Source organism: Puma concolor, chromosome A3 (assembly GCF_028749965.1).
Source record: "Puma concolor isolate L17-30 chromosome A3, mPumCon1.1.hap2, whole genome shotgun sequence".
Classification (NCBI taxonomy): domain Eukaryota; kingdom Metazoa; phylum Chordata; class Mammalia; order Carnivora; family Felidae; genus Puma; species Puma concolor.
Genome location: NC_141669.1, coordinates 112,750,118 through 112,769,961, shown reverse-complemented (window position 1 = coordinate 112,769,961; position 19,844 = coordinate 112,750,118). Strand labels below are relative to the sequence as shown.

Here is a 19,844-nt window from a genome sequence, read left to right as displayed (position 1 = left end):
AATGCTGGTGCAATTTTGATTGGGATTGCATTGAATGTGTAGATAGCTTTGGGTAGTATTGACATTTTGACAATATTTATTCTTCCAATCCATGAGCAGGGAATGTCTTTCCATTTCTTTAAATCTTCTTCAATTACCTTCATAAGCTTTCTATAGTTTTCAGCATACAGATCCTTTACATCTTTGGTTAGATTTATTCCTAGGTATTTTATGCTTCTTGGTGCAATTGTGAATGGGATCAGTTTCTTTATTTGTCTTTCTGTTGCTTCATTGTTAGTGTATAAGAATGCAACTGATTTCTGTACATTGATTTTGTATCCTGCAACTTTGCTGAATTCATGTATCAGTTCTAGCAGACTTTTGGTGGAGTCTATCGGATTTTCCATGTATAATATCATGTCATCTGCAAAAAGCGAAAGCTTGACTTCATCCTTGCCAATTTTGATGCCTTTGATTTCCTTTTGTTGTCTGATTGCTGATGCTAGAACTTCCAGCACTATGTTAAACAACAGCGGTGAGAGTGGGCATCCCTGTCGTGTTCCTGATCTCAGGGAAAAAGCTCTCAGTTTTTCCCCGTTGAGGATGATGTTAGCTGTGGGCTTTTCATAAATGGCTTTTATGATCTTTAAGTATGTTCCTTCTATCCCGACTTTCTCAAGGGTTTTTATTAAGAAAGGGTGCTGGATTTTGTCAAAGGCCTTTTCTGCATCGATTGACAGGATCATATGGTTTTTCTCTTTTTTTTTTGTTAATGTGATGTATCACGTTGATTGATTTGTGAATGTTGAACCAGCCCTGCATCCCAGGAATGAATCCCACTTGATCATGGTGAATAATTCTTTTTATATGCCGTTGAATTCGATTTGCTAGTATCTTATTGAGAATTTTTGCATCCATATTCATCAGGGATATTGGCCTATAGTTCTCTTTTTTTACTGGGTCTCTGTCTGGTTTAGGAATCAAAGTAATACTGGCTTCATAGAATGAGTCTGGAAGTTTTCCTTCCCTTTCTATTTCTTGGAATAGCTTGAGAAGGATAGGTATTATCTCTGCTTTAAACGTCTGGTAGAACTCCCCTGGGAAGCCATCTGGTCCTGGACTCTTATTTGTTGGGAGATTTTTGATAACCGATTCAATTTCTTCGCTGGTGATGGGTCTGTTCAAGCTTCCTATTTCTTCCTGATTGAGTTTTGGAAGAGTGTGGGTGTTCAGGAATTTGTCCATTTCTTCCAGGTTGTCCAATTTGTTGGCATATAATTTTTCATAGTATTCCCTGATGATTGTTTGTATCTCTGAGGGATTGGTTGTAATAATTCCATTTTCATTCATGATTTTATCTATTTGGGTCATCTCCCTTTTCTTTTTGAGAAGCCTGGCTAGAGGTTTGTCAATTTTGTTTATTTTTGCAAAAAACCAACTCTTGGTTTCGTTGCTCTGCTCTACAGTTTTTTTTATTTTTTTATTTTTTTTTCAACGTTTATTTATTTTTGAGACAGAGAGAGACAGAGCATGAACGGGGGAGGGGCAGAGAGAGAGGGAGACACAGAATCGGAAACAGGCTCCAGGCTCTGAGCCATCAGCCCAGAGCCCGACGCGGGGCTCGAACTCACGGACCGCGAGATCGTGACCTGGCTGAAGTCGGACGCTTAACCGACTGCGCCACCCAGGCGCCCCAATTTTTTTTTTTTTCAACGTTTATTTTTTTTGGGACAGAGAGAGACAGAGCATGAACAGGGGATGGGCAGAGAGAGAGGGAGACACAGAATCGGAAACAGGCTCCAGGCTCTGAGCCATCAGCCCAGAGCCTGACGCGGGGCTCGAACTCACGGACCGCGAGATCGTGACCTGGCTGAAGTCGGACGCTTAACCGACTGCGCCACCCAGGCGCCCCTCTACAGTTTTTTTAGATTCTATATTGTTTATTTCTGCTCTGATCTTTATTATTTCTCTTCTTCTGCTGGGTTTAGGCTGCCTTTGCTGTTCTGCTTCTATTTCCTTTAGGTGTGCTGTTAGATTTTGTATTTGGGATTTTTCTTGTTTCTTGAGATAGGCCTGGATTGCAATGTATTTTCCTCTCAGGACTGCCTTCGCTGCGTCCCAAAGCGTTTGGATTGTTGTATTTTCATTTTCGTTTGTTTCCATATATTTTTTAATTTCTTCTCTAATTGCCTGGTTGACCCACTCATTCGTTAGTAGGGTGTTCTTTAACCTCCATGCTTTTGGAGGTTTTCCAGACTTTTTTCTGTGGTTGATTTCAAGCTTCATAGCATTGTGGTCTGAAAGTATGCATGGTATGATTTCAATTCTTGTAAACTTATGAAGGGCTGTTTTGTGACCCAGTATATGATCTATCTTGGAGAATGTTCCATGTGCACTCGAGAAGAAAGTATATTCTGTTGCTTTGGGATGCAGAGTTCTAAATATATCTGTCAAGTCCATCTGATCCAATGTATCATTCAGGGCCCTAGTTTCTTTATTGACTGTGCGTCTAGATGATCTATCCATTTCTGTAAGTGGGGTGTTAAAGTCCCCTGCAATGACCACATTCTTCTCAATAAGGTTGCTTATGTTTATGAGTAATTGTTTTATATATTTGGGCGCTCCGGTATTCGGCGCATAGACATTTATAATTGTTAGCTCTTCCTGATGGATAGACCCTGTCACTATTATATAATGTCCTTCTTCATCTCTTGTTACAGCCTTTTGTTTAAAGTCTAGTTTGAAAAAAAAAAATAAAGTCTAGTTTGTCTGATATAAGTATGGCTACTCCAGCTTTCTTTTGGCTTCCAGTAGCATGATAAATAGTTCTCCATCCCCTCACTCTAAATCTAAAGGTGTCCTCAGGTCTAAAATGAGTCTCTTGTAGACAGCAAGTAGATGGGTCTTGTTTCTTTATCCATTCTGATACCCTATGTCTTTTGGTTGGCGCATTTAATCCATTTACATTCAGTGTTATTATAGAAAGATATGGGTTTAGAGTCATTGTGATGTCTGTATGTTTTATGCTTGTAGTGATGTCTCTGGTACTTTGTCTCACAGGGTCCCCCTTAGGATCTCTTGTAGGGCTGGTTTAGTGGTGACAAATTCCTTCAGTTTTTGTTTGGGAAGACCTTTATCTCTCCTTCTATTGTAAATGACAGACTTGCTGGATAAAGGATTCTCGGCTGCATATTTTTTCTGTCTAGCACACTGAAAATCTCGTGCCAATTCTTTCTGGCCTGCCAAGTTTCAAAAGAGAGATCAGTCACGAGTCTTATAGGTCTCCCTTTATATGTGAGGGCACGTTTACCCCTTGCTGCTTTCAGAATTTTCTCTTTATCCTTGTATTTTGCCAGTTTCAGTATGATATGTTGTGCAGAAGATCGATTCAAGTTACGTCTGAAGGGAGTTCTCTGTGCCTCTTGGATTTCAATGCGTTTTTCCTTCCCCACTTCAGGGAAGTTCTCAGCTATTATTTCTTCAAGTACCCCTTCAGCACCTTTCCCTCTCTCTTCCTCCTCTGGGATACCAATTATGCGTATATTATTTCTTTTTAGTGTATCACTTAGTTCTCTAATTTTCCCCTCATACTCCTGGATTTTTTTATCTCTCTTTTTCTCAGCTTCCTCTTTTTCCATAACTTTATCTTCTAGTTCACCTATTCTCTCCTCTGCCTCTTCAATCCGAGCCGTGGTGGTTTCCATTTTGTTATGCATTTCGTTTAAAGCGTTTTTCAGCTCCTCGTGACTGTTCCTTAGTCCCTTGATCTCTGTAGCAAGAGATTCTCTGCTGTCAGCTATACTGTTTTCAAGCCCAGCGATTAATTTTATGACTATTATTCTAAATTCACTTTCTGTTATATTATTTAAATCCTTTTTGATCAGCTCATTAGCTGTTGTTATTTCCTGGAGATTCTTCTGAGGGGAATTCTTCCGCTTGGTCATTTTGGATAGTCCCTGGCGTGGTGAGGACCTGCAGGGCACTTCCCCTGTGCTGTGGTGTATAACTGGAGTTGGTGGGCGGAGCCGCAGTCAGACCTGATGTCTGCCCCCAGCCCGCCGCTGGGGCCACAGTCAGACTGGTGTGTGCCTTCTCTTCCCCTCTCCTAGGGGCGGGATTCACTGTGGGTTGGGGTGGCCTGTCTGGGCTACTTGCACACTGCCAGGCTTGTGATGCTGGGGATCTGGCGTCTTAGCTGGGGTGGGTAGGCAAGGTGCACAGGGGCAGGAGGGGCAGGCTTAGCTTGCTTCTCCTTAGGTGATCCACTTCAGGAGGGGCCCTGTGGCAGCAGGAGGGAGTCAGATCCGCTGCCGGAGGTTTGGCTCTGCAGAAGCGCAGAGTTGGGTGTTTGCCCGGAGCGAGCAAGTTCCCTGGCAGGAACTGGTTCTCTTTGGGATTTTGGCTGGGGGATGGGCGGGGGAGATGGCGCTGGCGAGCGCCTTTGTTCCCCACCAAACTGAGCTCTGTCGTCTGGGGGCTCAGCAGCTCTCCTTCCCTTTGTCCTCCAGCCTTCCCGCTTTCTGAGCAGAGCTGTTAACTTATGACCTCCCAGACGCTAAGTCGCGCTTGCTGTCAGAACACAGTCCGTCAGGCCCCTCCGCTTTTGCAAGCCAGACTCGGGGGCTCTGCTTGGCCGGCGAGCCGCCCCTCCGCCCCGGCTCCCTCCCGCCAGTCCGTGGAGCGCGCACCGCCTCGCCGCCCTTCCTACCCTCTTCCGTGGGCCTCTCGTCTGCTCTTGGCTCCGGCGACTCCGTTCTGCTAATCCTCTGGCGGTTTTCTGGGTTATTTAGGCAGGTGTAGGTGGAATCTAAGTGATCAGCAGGACGCGCGGTGAGCCCAGCGTCCTCCTACGCCGCCATCTTCCCTCTCTCTCCACTTTAGCTTTAATGGACTTTATTTTTCTATTCTTTATTTCATTAACTACCATTGTAACTTTTACTGTTTCTTCCCTTCTTTTTTTTTTCTTTAGGTTTAATTCTACTCTTGTTCAAGTATTTTAGGTGGAAAGTTATGTTATTGATCTGAGATCACCTTTTAAGAATTATAGATGTTTACAGCTACACATTTCCATCTAAGCACGTTGTTAGCTGTATCCAGAAGTTTTTGCATATTTTTTCCATTTTCATTCATCAAAAGTATTTCATGATTTCCTTTCTGATTTCTTTTATAACCCATTGATTAGGAATGTACCGTTTAATTTCCACATGTATAAGTTTTTCGTATTTCTTCCTGGTTTCTTTTTTTAATTTTTTTGATGTTTTTATTTATTTTTGAGACAGAGAGACAGAGCACGAGCAGGGGAGGGGCAGAGAGAGAGAGGGAGACACCGAATCCGAAGCAGGCTCCAGGCTCCGAGCTGTCAGCACAGAGCCCGACGCGGGGCTCGAACTCACAGACTGTGAGATCATGACCTGAGCCGAAGTCGGGCGCTCAACTGACTGAGCCACGCAGGCGTCCCTTCCTAGTTTTATTTTTAATTGTATTCCATTGTGGTTGGAGAATATAGTTTGTATTATTTCTATTCTCTTAAGTTTGCTGAGTTTTGTGTTATGGATTATTGGATGATCTATCCTGGAGAATGTTCCATGTGCATTTGAGAAGAATGTGTATTCTGCTGATATTTGATGGTTGTGTTCTACAATTGTCTGTTGGGGCTAGTTGCTTTATATTAGTGTTTCACTCCTCTGTTTCCTTGGTTGTTTTCTGCATAATTGTTCTATCTGTTTCCAAAAGTGAAATATTGAAGTCTGTAAGTATTATTGTTGAATTCTCTATTTTCCCTTTATTTCTGTTAATTTTTACTCCACATATTTAAAAAAAAATTTTTTTTTCAACGTTTTTATTTATTTTTGGGACAGAGAGAGAGGGAGACACAGAATCGGAAACAGGCTCCAGGCTCTGAGCCATCAGCACAGATGCCTGACGCGACTCATGAACCGCGAGATCATGACCTGAGCTGAAGTCGGACGCTTAACCGACTGGGCCACCCAGGCGCCCCTAAAATGACCCTTTTAATCTCAAATAACATTTTTTTTTGTTTTGATGTCTATTTTCTCTGATATTAGTATAGCTCCTTTTGCTTTCTCGTGGTTGCCTTTTGCGCGATACATCTTTTGCTTTCTTTTACTTGCGGTCCGTTTGTATCACTGAATCTAAAGTGTATCTCCTGTAGATAGCATATAGTTGGATCTTTTTTAAAAATCCAGCATGGGGGCGCCTGGGTGGCGCAGTCGGTTAAGCGTCCGACTTCAGCCAGGTCACGATCTCGCGGTCCGTGAGTTCGAGCCCCGCGTCGGGCTCTGGGCTGATGGCTCAGAGCCTGGAGCCTGTTTCCGATTCTGTGTCTCCCTCTCTCTCTGCCCCTCCCCCGTTCATGCTCTGTCTCGCTCTGTCCCAAAAATAAATAAACGTTGAAAAAAAAAATTAAAAAAAAAAAATCCAGCATGACGGTCTCTCTGCATTTTGTTTAGAATATTTAATCCATTCACATTTAATTGTATTAATATAGTTAGATTTACGTTTGCTATTTTACTGTTTGTTTTCTGTATTTCTCATCTCTTTTTTTTGTTCCCCTCTTTATCCTTGACTCCTTTCTTTCGCATTAAGTATTTTCCCATGTAGCATCGTATTAAAAAACTTTAATACATATACATGTATATCTGTATATAATGTTTATTTATTTTGAGAAAGAGAGAGAGAGAGAGAGAGAGAGAGAGAGAGAGAGAGAGAGAGGAGCCCGAGCAGGCTCTGTGCTGTCAGCACTTTCTCATATGTTACATGAGGGATTTGGACCTGGTGGTGGACCTATGTTGTTTTCAGTCTGTTTAGTGTTTTTTTTTTACCGAGTGATGGATTCCCTACCTAGTGCCTCCTCTCCCTTGCAGTTAGAGTAAGTGAAAATGTTGGGCATATGACACAGGAAAGGCAATTTCAAATGATTCCCTGGGATTCATTTGTGGAGGCTGGGAGGAAGATAACTCTCTTTCCATCCTGGCTGCTAAGCTGGGTGAGTGAATATTAAATTTTTTCGTTGATTTTCCTCATCATATGGAGAAGAGCCATTTGTACCAGATGACAACAAAGCCAGGGAGAGATGAATAGAGATGAGAGAATTTTAGAGAATAAGAATCTTGGTGACACTATTCCCTTTAATGCTTGATTCCTAAAGCTCTGCCTTGGAGGGATCTAGAATCCTTCTCAACTGTAGGATCATTTGAACTTCTGTTTTTGGTTTAAACTAATGTATTTGGTTCTTAGCCCTTGTAAAGGAGGTTCTTCATTCTTCACGACTATGTAGAGCATGCTAGAGAGAGCCCAGACCAATCTCACCTCTTTCCTCTACTGTCTGTACTCACGGATCTCCTTGAATTTCAGTTTCCTCATCTGTACAATAAGGACGAGCATCCTTATATTCAAGCTGCTATGCAGGTAAATACAGTAATATGGGAAAAGTACTTGGCTATGATAGATGCCTGATAAATGATAGTGTTATACTATTTCCAATTTAATAATTTCTCATGCTGGATATTTCTCAGAGTTTAGAGGGCAACTTGAGTAGCAAACACTGAGAAAAATTAAGATTTGGAAGTAGAGGAATTGATGCAGTTATATTTCAACAATCTGTGGCTATGGACCTTTATCACCTGAAAACCCTTAGGACAGTGCTGACTTTAAGCAAACTGACTTAACAAAATGTTCTCTCTCTCAGAACTGGGAGTCCAGAGGTGGCGTTGGACCAAGAAAATATGGGCATGCACTGGTGTCAACCCATACTCTACGTATCTCTGCACTCCTCTAGAGCAGAATTTTCAACTGATTCATTTCATGATGAGATGATGTCTCTCTGGAGCACATGGGTATCACAATTCCTTGTCCTCATGCAATAGGAAAGAGAATTCATCAGTTCCCAGGTTTCTCTACAAGCCTGTCCATTTCTTGTATACACCTAAATTGGCTTAAGCCAGTCCCATATTTGAGTCAACCACTGCTAGGGGACATGACATCATCTTAATAGGTTTAGTCTAGCTATCCGGGGTGGGTCACATGTTTAGGAGTCAAAAGAAATAATCCTCACCATTCCATTAATCTTTCGGAGTCTCAGTTTCCCTTCCTGTAAAATATTTAGCTCACAGGTTGCTGAGAGAATTAAACAAGGTCACTGTGTATAATAATAATATTTGGCATAGTGTAACTGCTCAGTGAATGGAGGATATTGTAACTGAAATAATATATCATAAAACAAGGGGTAGAGGAGACATACTCACTAATAACAGACACCTGGGTGCCCGGACCTGGCTGGAACTCCTTGTCAGGTTGCCCCTCCTTGAACTTCACGCAGTAGTAGGTGCCGGCGTCTGAAAGAGAGATTTCACTGATGTGGATGGAAAAGTCTGTGTTGCCAGCTTTGATGGTGCGTCCAATTTCTTTTACTCTGGGAAAGATACCTGCTTTGAAATTGTAGGTTAATTCCCGGTGTGACCCAGTTCCCTTGAAGCATAAGACAGGTCCTTTGGGGAACGAATCTGGTACCCTGCAACTCAAGGTGACTGTGTCTCCAGTCGATACAGTCTGTGTCATCTCAGCTTGTTGCACCTGGAATAGCTCATGTGAGGTTCCTGCAAAGAAACTCAAAATCATTTCTTACTTCCCATGCTCTGACCTAGAGAGGATGGGAGAGAACTTGGATCCAGATCATGGTCAGACCCCATTCATTAATTAGTTCTTTTAATGCCACATGGGAGCACGCACACGCTGAGTTTAGAGGGGCCTCTGCAAGTGGTGGAAGCTCCTGACCTCACCGACTGAGGGGGGGTCAGTGCAGGGGATCAGCTGTATCACCTCCCCAGTTCCACATGTCAGCCTCTAACCAAAGTAAGAGGACAGGGAGGAAGAGGGCTGGGATTATGAATTGGTAGTGTTCATGGAGAGAGACTAGTGCCTCCCCCATCTAAATGCCAAAGATCACATTTGGAGATGGGTCCAAGTACCCTCTGCCCACCTCATACTTACAGTGCATTTGGGATTGACCTTCATCTCTTTTATTTATTTATTTATTTATTTATTTATTTATTTATTTATTTAATGTTTGAGTTAGTTAAAATATAGTGCACTACTGGTTTCAGAGGCAGAATTCAGTGATCATCACTTAGATATAACACCCAGTGCTCATCATAACAAATGCCCGTCTTAATACCTATCACCCATGTAGCCCATCTCCCACCCACCTACCTCCATCAACCTTCAGTTTTTCTCTATCATTCAGAGTCTCTTGTGGTTTATTTCCCTTTCTTCTCTTTCCTTTCCCCTTCCCATGTATTAATTTGTTTTATTTCTTAAATTTCACCTAAGTGAAATCATATGATATTTGTCTTTCTTTGATTTACTTATTTCTTTTTTTTTCAATATATGAAATTTATTGTCAAATTGGTTTCCATACAACACCCAGTGCTCATCCCAAAAGGTGTCCTCCTCAATACCCATCACCCACCCTCCCCTCCCTCCCACCCCCCATCAACCCTCAGTTTGTTCTCAGTTTTTACGAGTCTCTTATGCTTTGGCTCTCTCCCACTCTAACCTCTTTTTTTTTTTTTTCCTTCCCCTCCTCCATGGGTTTCTGTTAAGTTTCTCAGGATCCACCTAAGAGTGAAACCATATGGTATCTGTCTTTCTCTGTATGGCTTATTTCACTTAGCATCACACTCTCCAGTTCCATCCACGTTGCTACAAAGGGCCATATTTCGTTCTTTCTCATTGCCATGTAGTACTCCATTGTGTATATAAACCACAATTTCTTGATCCATTCATCAGTTGATGGACATTTCGGCTCTTTCCATAATTTGGCTATTGTTGAGAGTGCTGCTATAAACATTGGGGTACAAGTGCCCCTATGCATCAGTACTCCTGTATCCCTTGGGTCAATTCCCAGCAGTGCTATTGCTGGGTCATAGGGTAGATCTATTTTTAATTTTTTGAGGAACCTCCACACTGTTTTCCAGAGTGGCTGCACCAATTTGCATTCCCACCAACAGTGCAAGAGGGTTCCCGTTTCTCCACATCCTCTCCAGCATCTATAGTCTCCTGATTTGTTCATTTTGGCCACTCTGACTGGCATGAGGTGATATCTGAGTGTGGTTTTGATTTGTATTTCTCTGATGAGGAGCGACGTTGAGCATCTTTTCATGTGCCTGTTGGCCATCCGGATGTTTTCTTTAGAGAAGTGTCTATTCATGTTTTCTGCCCATTTCTTCACTGGGTTATTTGTTTTTTGGGTGTGGAGTTTGGTGAGCTCTTTATAGATTTTGGATACTAGCCCTTTGTCCGATATGTCATTTGCAAATATCTTTTCCCATTCCGTTGGTTGCCTTTTAGTTTTGTTGGTTGTTTCCTTTGCTGTGCAGAAGCTTTTTATCTTCATAAGGTCCCAGTAGTTCATTTTTGCTTTTAATTCCCTTGCCTTTGGGGATGTGTCAAGTAAGAAATTGCTATGGCTGAGGTCAGAGAGGTCTTTTCCTGCTTTCTCCTCTAGGGTTTTGATGGTTTCCTGTCTCACATTCAGGTCCTTTATCCATTTTGAGTTTATTTTTGTGAATGGTGTGAGAAAGTGGTCTAGTTTCAACCTTCTGCATGTTGCTGTCCAGTTCTCCCAGCACCATTTGTTAAAGAGACTGTCTTTTTTCCATTGGATGTTCTTTCCTGCTTTGTCAAAGATTAGTTGGCCACATGTTTGTGGGTCTAATTCTGGGGTTTCTATTCTATTCCATTGGTCTATGTGTCTGTTTTTGTGCCAGTATCATGCTGTCTTGATGATTACAGCTTTGTAGTAGAGGCTAAAGTCTGGGATTGTGATGCCTCCTGCTTTGGTCTTCTTCTTCAAAATTACTTTGGCTATTCAGGACCTTTTGTGGTTCCATACAAACTTTAGGATTGTTTGTTCTAGTTTCGAGAAGAATGCTGGTGCAATTTTGATTGGGATTGCATTGAATGTGGATAGCTTTGGGTAGTATTGACATTTTGACAATATTTATTCTTCCAATCCATGAGCATGGAATGTTTTTCCATTTCTTTATATCTTCTTCAATTTCCTTCCTAAGCTTTCTATAGTTTTCAGCATACAGATCTTTTACATCTTTGGTTAGATTTATTCCTAGGTATTTTATGCTTCTTGGTGCAATTGTGAATGGGATCAGTTTCTTTATTTGTCTTTCTGTTGCTTCATTATTAGTGTATAAGAATGCAACTGATTTCTGTACATTGATTTTGTATCCTGCAACTTTGCTAAATTCATGTATCAGTTCTAGCAGACTTCTGGTAGAGTCTATCGGATTTTCCATGTATAATATCATGTCATCTGCAAAAAGTGAAAGCTTAACTTCATCTTTGCCAATTTTGATGCCTTTGATTTCCTTTTGTTGTCTGATTGCTGATGCTAGAACTTCCAACACTGTGTTAAACAACAGCGTTGAGAGTGGACATCCCTGTTGTGTTCCTGATCTCAAGGAAAAAGCTCTCAGTTTTTCCCCATTGAGGATGATGTTAGCTGTGGGCTTTTCATAAATGGCTTTTATGATCTTTAAGTATGTTCCTTCTATCCCGACTTTCTCGAGGGTTTTTATTAAGAAAGTTGCTGGATTTTGTCAAAAGCCTTTTCTGCATCGATTGACAGGATCATATGGTTCTTATCTTTTCTTTTATTAATGTGATGTATCACATTGATTGATTTGCGAATGTTAAACCAGCCCTGCATCCCAGGAATGAATCCCACTTGATCGTGGTGAATAATTCTTTTTATATGCTGTTGAATTCAATTTGCTAGTATCTTATTGAGAATTTTTGCATCCATATTCATCAGGGATATTGGCCTGTAGTTCTCTTTTTTTACTGGGTCTCTGTCTGGTTTAGGAATCAAAGTAATACTGGCTTCATAGAATGAGTCTGGAAGTTTTCTTTCCCTTTCAATTTTTTGGAATAGCTTGAGAAGGATAGGTATTATCTCTGCTTTAAACGTCTGGTAGAACTCCCCTGGGAAGCCATCTGGTCCTGGACTCTTATTTATTGGGAGATTTTTGATGAGTGATTCAATTTCTTCGCTGGTTATGGGTCTGTTCAAGCTTTCTATTTCCTCCTGATTGAGTTTTGGAAGCCTGTGGGTGTTTAGGAATTTGTCCATTTCTTCCAGGTTGTCCAGTTTGTTGGCATATAATTTTTCATAGTATTCCCTGATAATTGCTTGTATCTCTGAGGGATTCGTTTAATAATTTCATTTTCATTCATGATTTTATCTATTTGGGTCATCTCCCTTTTCTTTTTGAGAAGCCTGGCTAGAGGTTTATCAATTTTGTTTATTTTTTCAAGAAACCAACTCTTGGTTTCGTTGCTCTGCTCTACAGTTTTTTTAGATTCTATATTGTTTATTTCTGCTCTGATCTTTATTATTTCTCTTCTTCTGCTGGATTTAGGCTGTCTTTGCTGTTCTGCTTCTATTTCCTTTAGGTGTGCTGTTAGATTTTGTATTTGGGATTTTTCTTGTTTCTTGAGATAGGCCTGGATTGCAATGTATTTTCCTCTCAGGACTGCCTTCGCTGCATCGCAAAGTGTTTGGATTCCAAACAATATGGAATATATTGTTTCCATATATTTTTTAATTTCTTCTCTAATTGCCTGGTTGACCCACTCATTCTTTAGTAGGGTGTTCTTTAACCTCCATGCTTTTGGAGGTTTTCCAGACTTTTTCTTGTGGTTGATTTCAAGCTTCATAGCATTGTGGTCTGAAAGTATGCATGGTATGATTTCAATTCTTGTATACTTATGAAGGGCTGTTTTGTGACCCAGTATGTGATCTATCTTGGAGAATGTTCCATGTGCACTCGAGAAGAAAGTATATTCTGTTGCTTTGGGATGCAGAGTTCTAAATATATCTGTCAAGTCCATCTGATCCAATGTATCATTCAGGGCCCTAGTTTCTTTATTGACTGTGCGTCTAGATGATCTATCCATTTCTGTAAGTGGAGTGTTAAAGTCCCCTGCAATTACCACATTCTTATCAATAAGGTTGCTTATGTTTGTGAGTAATTGTTTTATGTATTTGGGGGCTCCTGTATTCAGCGCATAGACATTTATAATTGTTAGCTCTTCCTGATGGATAGACCCTGTGATTATTATATAATGCCCTTCTTCATCTCTTGTTACAGCTTTTAATTTAAAGTCAGTTTGTCTGATATAAGTATGGCTACTCCAGCTTTCTTTTGACTTCCAGTGGCATGATAAATAGTTCTCCATCCCCTCACTCTCAATCTGAAGGTGTCCTCAGGTCTAAAATGAGTCTCTTGTAGACAGCAAGTAGATGGGTCTTGTTTCTTTATCCATTCTGATACCCTATGTCTTTTGGTTGGTGCATTTAATCCATTTACATTCAGTGTTATTATAGAAAGATATGGGTTTAGAGTCATTGTGATGTCTGTAGGTTTCATGCTTGTAGTGATGTCTCTGGTACTTTGTCTCACAGGATCCCCCTTAGGATCTCTTGTAGGGCTGGTTTAGTGGTGACGAATTCCGTCAGTTTTTGTTTGTTTGGGAAGACCTTTATCTCTCCTATTGTAAATGACAGACTTGCTGGATAAAGGATTCTCGGCTGCATATTTTTTCTGTTCATCACATTGAAGATCTCCTGCCATTCCTTTCTGGCCTGCCAATTTTCAGTAGAGAGATCAGTCACGAGTCTTATAGGTCTCCCTTTGTATGTTAGAGCACGTTTATCTCTAGCTGCTTTCAGAATTTTCTCTTTATCCTTGTATTTTGCCAGTTTCACTATGATATGTCGTGCAGAAGATTGCTTCAAGTTATGTCTGAAGGGAGTTCTCTGTGCCTCTTGGATTTCAATGCTTTTTTCCTTCCCCAGATCCGGGAAGTTCTCAGATATTATTTCGTCAATTACACCTTCGGCACCTTTCCCTCTCTCTTCCTCCTCTGGAATACCAATTATGCGTATATTATTTCTCTTTAGTGCATCACTTAGTTCTCTAATTTTCCCCTCATACTCCTGGATTTTTTTATCTCTCTTTTTCTCAGCTTCTTCTTTTTCCATAATTTTATCTTCTAGTTCACCTATTCTCTCCTCTGCCTCTTCAATCCAAGCCATAGTTGTCTCCATTTTATTTTGCAGTTCATTGATAGCATTTTTTAGCTCCTCCTGGCTGTTCCTAAGTCCCTTGATCTCTGTAGCAAGAGATTCTCTGCTGTCCTTTATACTGTTTTCAAGCCCAGCGATTAATTTTATGACTATTATTCTAAATTCACTTTCTGTTATATTGTTTAAATCCTTTTTGATCAGTTTGTTAGCTGTTGTTATTTCCTGGAGATTCTTTTGAGGGGAATTTTTTGTTTCGTCATTTTGGATAGTCCCTGGAGGGGTGCAGAACTGCCGGGCACTTCCCCTGTGCTGTGGTGTATAACTGGAGTTGGTGGGCGGGGCCGCAGTCAGACCTGATGTCTGCCCCTAGCCCACCACTGGGGCCACAGTCAGACTGGTGTGTGCCTTCTCTTCCCCTCTCCTAGGGGTCGGATTCACTGTGGGGTGGCGTGGCCCATCTGTGCTACTTGCACACTGCCAGGCTTGTGGTGCTGGGGATCTGGCGAATTAGTTGGGGTGGATCGGCAAGGTGCACAGGGGCGGGAGGGGCAGGCTCAGCTCGCTTTTCCTTCGGAGATCCGCTTCGGGAGGGGCCCTGCGGCACCGGGAGGGAGTCAGACCCGCCTGAGGGATGGTTCCGCAGAAGCACAGCGTTGGGTGTTTGCGCGGAGCGAGCAAGTTCCCTGGCAGGAACTGGTTCCCTTTGGGATTTTGGCTGGGGGATGGGCGAGGGAGATGGCGCTGGCGAGCACCTTTGTTCCCTGTCAAGCTGAGCTCTGTCGTCCGGGGCTCAACAACTCTCCCTCCCGTTGTCCTCCAGACCTCCCGTTCTCCGAGCAGAGCTGTTAGCTTATAACCTTCCAGATGTCAAGTCCCGCTTGGTGTCGGAACACACTCTGTCTGGCCCCTCGGCTTTTGCCAGCCAGACTCTGGGGCTCTGCTTGGCCGGCGGGCCGCCCCTCCGCCCCGGCTCCCTCCCGCCAGTCCGTGGAGCGCGCACCGCCTCTCCGCCCTTCCTACCCTCTTCCGTGGGTCTCTCGTCTGCGCTTGGCTCCGGAGACTCTGTTCTGCTAGTCTTCTGGCGGTTTTTTGGGTTATTTAGGCAGGTGTAGGTGGAATCTAAGTGATCAGCAGGACGCGCGGTGAGCCCAGCGTCCTCCTACGCCGCCATCTTCCCAGGATCGGAAAAGTGTTTATTCAACTCTTCTGCCTGTTTCTTAACTGGGTTGTTTGTTTTTTGAGTGTTGAGTTTGATAAGTTCTTTATAGGTCTTGGATACTAACCCTTTACCAGGTATGTTATTTGCAAATATCTTCTCCTATTCCATGGGCTGCCTTTTCATTTTGTTGATTGTTTCTTTCTCTGCAGATTTTTATCTTGATGAAATCCCAATAACTTATGTTTCCTTTTGTTTCCCTTGCCTTTGGTGACATGTCTGGTGAAAAGTGGCTCTGACTGAGGTCAAAGAGGTAGCTGCCTATGTTCTGTTCTAGGATTTTGATGGTTTCCTGACACACATTTAGGTTTTTCATCCATTTTGAATTTGTTTGTGTATGGTGTGAGAAAGTGGCCCAGGTTCATTCTTCTGCATGTCGCCATCCAGTTTTCCCAACACCATCTGTTGAAGAGATTGTCTTTTTTCCATTGGGTGTTCTTTCCTGCTTTGTTGAAGATGAGTTGACCACATAGTTATGGGCCCATTTCTGGGTTTTCTATTCTGTTCCATTGATCCATGTGTCTGTTTTTGTGCCTGTACCATACTGTCTTGTTGACTACAGCTTTGTGATATAGCTTGAAATCCAGAATTGTGATACCTCCACTTTTGTTTTTCTTTTTCAGGATTACTTTGGCTATTTAGGGTCTTTTATGGTTCCATACAAATTTTAGGATTTTTGATCTAGCTCTGTGAAGAGTGCTGGTGGTATTTTGATAAGGATTACATTAATGTGTAGATTGCTTTGGGTAGTATAGACATTTTAACAATGTGAGTTCTTCCAATCCATGAGCATGGAATGTTTTCCCATTTCTTTGTGTCCTTTTCAATATCTTTCAATGCTATGAAACTTGAAGTCAACCACAAGAAAATATATGGGAAGCTCCCAAATACATGGAGTCTAAAGAACATTCCACTAAAGAATGAAAGGGTTAACTAGGAAATTAAAGAAGAAACAAAAAAACATAGAAGCCAATGAAAATGAAAACATGACAGTACAGACCTTTTAGGATGCGGCAAAGGGAGTCCTAAGAGGAGAGTATATTGCAATTCAGGTTTATTTCAAGAAGCAAGAAAGATCCCAAATACATAATCTAACCTTACATCTAAAGGAGCTAGGAAAAGAACAGCAAATAAAGCCTAATGCCAGCAGAAGGGAAATAATAAAGATTAGAGCAGAAATAAATGATATGGAAACAAAAAAACCAGTACAACAGATCAATGAAACTAAGAGATGGTTCTTTGAAAGAATAAACAAAATTGATAAATCCCTAGCCAGACTTATAAAAAAGAGATAGTTCCCAAATAGATAAAACCATGAATGAAAGAGGAGAGATCACAACCAATACCACAAAAATAAAAACAATTACAAGAGAATACTACGAAAAATTGTATACCAACAAACTGGACAATTGGGAAGAAATGGACAAATTTCTAGAAACTCACAAATTACCAAAATTGAAACAGGAAGAAACAGAAAATTTGAACAGGACCATAACCAGCAAAGAAATTAAATCAGTTCTCAAAAATCCCCCAACTACAAGTCTTGGGCCAGATGGCTTACCAGGGGAATTCTACCAGACATTTAAAGAAGAGTTAATACTTATTCTTCTCAAATTGTTGCAAGTGGAAGGAAAGCTTCCAAACTCATTCTGTGAATCCAGCATTACCTTGATTCCAAACTAGACACAATCCCCACTAAAAAAAATTACAGGCCATTATCCCTGATGAACCTGGATGCTAAAATTCCCAACAAGATACTAGCAAATCGAATTCAATAATACGTTAAAAGAATTATTCACCATGATCAAGTGGGATTTATTCCTGGGCTGCAGGGCTGGTTCAATATTTGCAAATCAATCAACGTGATACATCATATTAATAAAAGAAAGGATAAGAACCATATGATCTTGTCAATAGATGAAGAAAAAGCATTTGACAAAATACAGCATTCATTCTTGATAAAAACCTCAACAAATTGGGGATAGATGGAACATACCTCGACATCATAAAGGCCATATACAGAAGACGTACAGCTAATATCATCCTCAATGGTGAAAAACTGAGCGCTCTTCCCCTATGGTCAGGAAGGAGACAAGGATGCCCACTCTCATCATTATTATTTAACAAAACACTGAAAGCCTTAGCCTCAGCAATCAGACAACAAAAAACATAAAGGCCATACAAATCAGCAAGGAAGAAGTCAAACTTTCACTATTTGCAGACATGATACTCTGTAGGAAACGGGAGAGACTCCACCAAAATTTGCTAGAACTAATACATGAATTCAGTGAAGTTACAGGATATAAAATCAATGTGCAGAAATCTGTTGCATTTCTATACACCAATAACAGTGCAGCAGAAAAAGAAATCAGGGAAGTGATCCCATTTACAATTGCACCAAAAACAATAAGGTACCTAGGAATAAACCTAACTAAAGAGGTGAAAAATCTGTATTCACTAAAACCTATAGAAGACTTACGAGAGATATTGAGGAGGACATCTCTTTTCTGAAGGGTGAGCAGCCACGGAATTTGTGGAGATATTAGTGCTGACAGGTATGGAGAAAGGGGAAGTCGAGAGAGAGGAAACCTAAAGAATTGGGGGAGGGGCATTTAGGATTACTATATGTGCATGCAGGCAGGGTGTGGTTCCTCTGCTTATCTCTCAAGATAGAAAAGAGAGACAGTTTCCTCTTCCCAACAAAAGAGAGTAGAGCCTCAAGGGACCTTGTCAATTTTGAAGGGTCCACGACTGACCCCCGACACCCACTGCCACCAATATCCCTACCACATGCTGTGTCAGGTCCTGGTAATATCTCTCCTTTCAGGTTGGCAAACCATCAATATCACTGATGGGGTGAGGTGCAGGTTAGAGAGACAAGGGAACTCCTGGCTGGGGAGGCTGGGAGAGAATGGCAGGTAGGCTGCCTACACTCACATTTTCTAGCTTGAGGGAAATGTGTAAATGTTCCGTGGCCAGTTGGATGGCCTAGAACGTGGGTGGACTTGAGGAGAACATGACTGGGGAAGACTGGTTTTCCTAGCAGAACAGATGGATACCCTAATCTCACTGTATTTAATGGAATTAACTCAGAGCATAGGAGGAAGCAGGAAACACTGCTTGTCCTCAGAGAATCAGAGAACAGCAGAGGGCAGACCAGGGAAGGATCAAGTGTGAGGAGAGTGAGTCAACCCCTCCAGGACAGCTTTTCCAAACAAGACCTGGGAGTGGGTGACACACAGGGACCTTCCTGTTGGTCTCATGGTTTCCCAGAAGCCATAGTAGGAGACCACACTCATTCACTCACTTCCTGTGTGGAGGATATGCCTTGGCTGCATTGTGGTGGTTGCTCAGGAACCTTCCACCAGGCCCCAGTGACATTCCAGTTAGAAACGGGGGAGTGGAATTGTGCAGGCTTGTAGAGGTTGCCTCCCTGTGGATCCCTTTGTTTTGGCTCAGGTGATTTTGGGTTTAGGGCGCAAACTCTGCTATGTTGAGATTTTGTCTTGGGTCTGGAAGATAAGATGTGGCTACAAGGGTCAGTGAATGGAAATTGGGTCTCAGGGCATAGGTTAAAAGAGACTCAGTGGATAGCTGTCTTCCCAGGATTATCTCCTCAATTTAGGAAAGCGAGTCATCCATCAAGCTCTCGGTTTTCTCACTTTTGGATCTTGCAGTGCACACTGTAGTTGCATTTTGCCTACTGGATGTCTTCCTATGTGGGAGTTTCCCTTGCCAAATGTCATCAGGTGTTTTTTTTTTTTGTTTTTGTTTTTTTGTTTTTTTTTTGGAGTTGGTTGTCAGGGACCGGTCCACATGACTTGATTCAATATTGGGCACAGGACTGTAGAATGGTCGATCAGTAGGGCCATCTGTAGAATACTACTAGCCTATGGGGTTGTTTGTAGATGAAGGGGCACTGTATCCAGTGTAGAACAATGATTTGGTGCATGTTGTATATTTTTTAAAGTTGATATTTACAAACCCAGAAGTGCGTCAGTCTGTATCACCATTTACATACACGTAGGTGTCTGAACCCGTCACATGCTCATCAGGATGCCCGTTTCTTAATGTGACACAGTAGTAGGTGACAGAATATCCAGGCAACACATCACTGATGCAGATGGAGTAGTCTGTTTGGTTGACCATTGTGTTTTCCACTTGGGTTAGTCTGGGGAGGTGGTTTCCATTGAAACTATAGATTAATTGTCATTCCTGCCCATTCTTCCTGAAGCAAGCACAAGATATTCCCTGCTGGGGATAGAGTAGACATGTTGCAGCCAAGAATGACAGCATCTCCTGAGTTGACCAACATTAACTTTTCAGTCTGGTTCACCTGGAGCTCTTCACCTGAAGTTCCTGGAAAGAAATTTGGAATCACATACCCTATTTTAGCCCAAGGTAGCCTTAGGTTCTTGTACTACGTCAAGGTGGGGTCTCATCACATACTCTTTCAGCAACATGTCCTGGCACCGACTGTATGAAAATTACAGATCTCGTTGCCATATGGGATGAAGGGAAGGA

General features: G+C 41.9%; 1 protein-coding gene across 1 annotated transcript in view; it reads right to left on the bottom strand.

Moving 5' to 3' along the window:
- Positions 1–19,526, bottom strand: part of LOC147582683 (tyrosine-protein phosphatase non-receptor type substrate 1-like) — a gene marked incomplete at its 5' end in the record, with an annotated part of 40,718 nt that extends 21,192 nt beyond the window's left edge. Inside the window, 2 exons of the mRNA XM_086702806.1 lie at positions 8,244–8,594; positions 19,331–19,526. Coding sequence (XP_086558932.1) covers positions 8,244–8,594; positions 19,331–19,526 — 547 coding nt within the window. The remainder of the gene's footprint in view (positions 1–8,243; positions 8,595–19,330) is intronic.
- Positions 19,527–19,844: the final 318 nt, after the last annotated feature.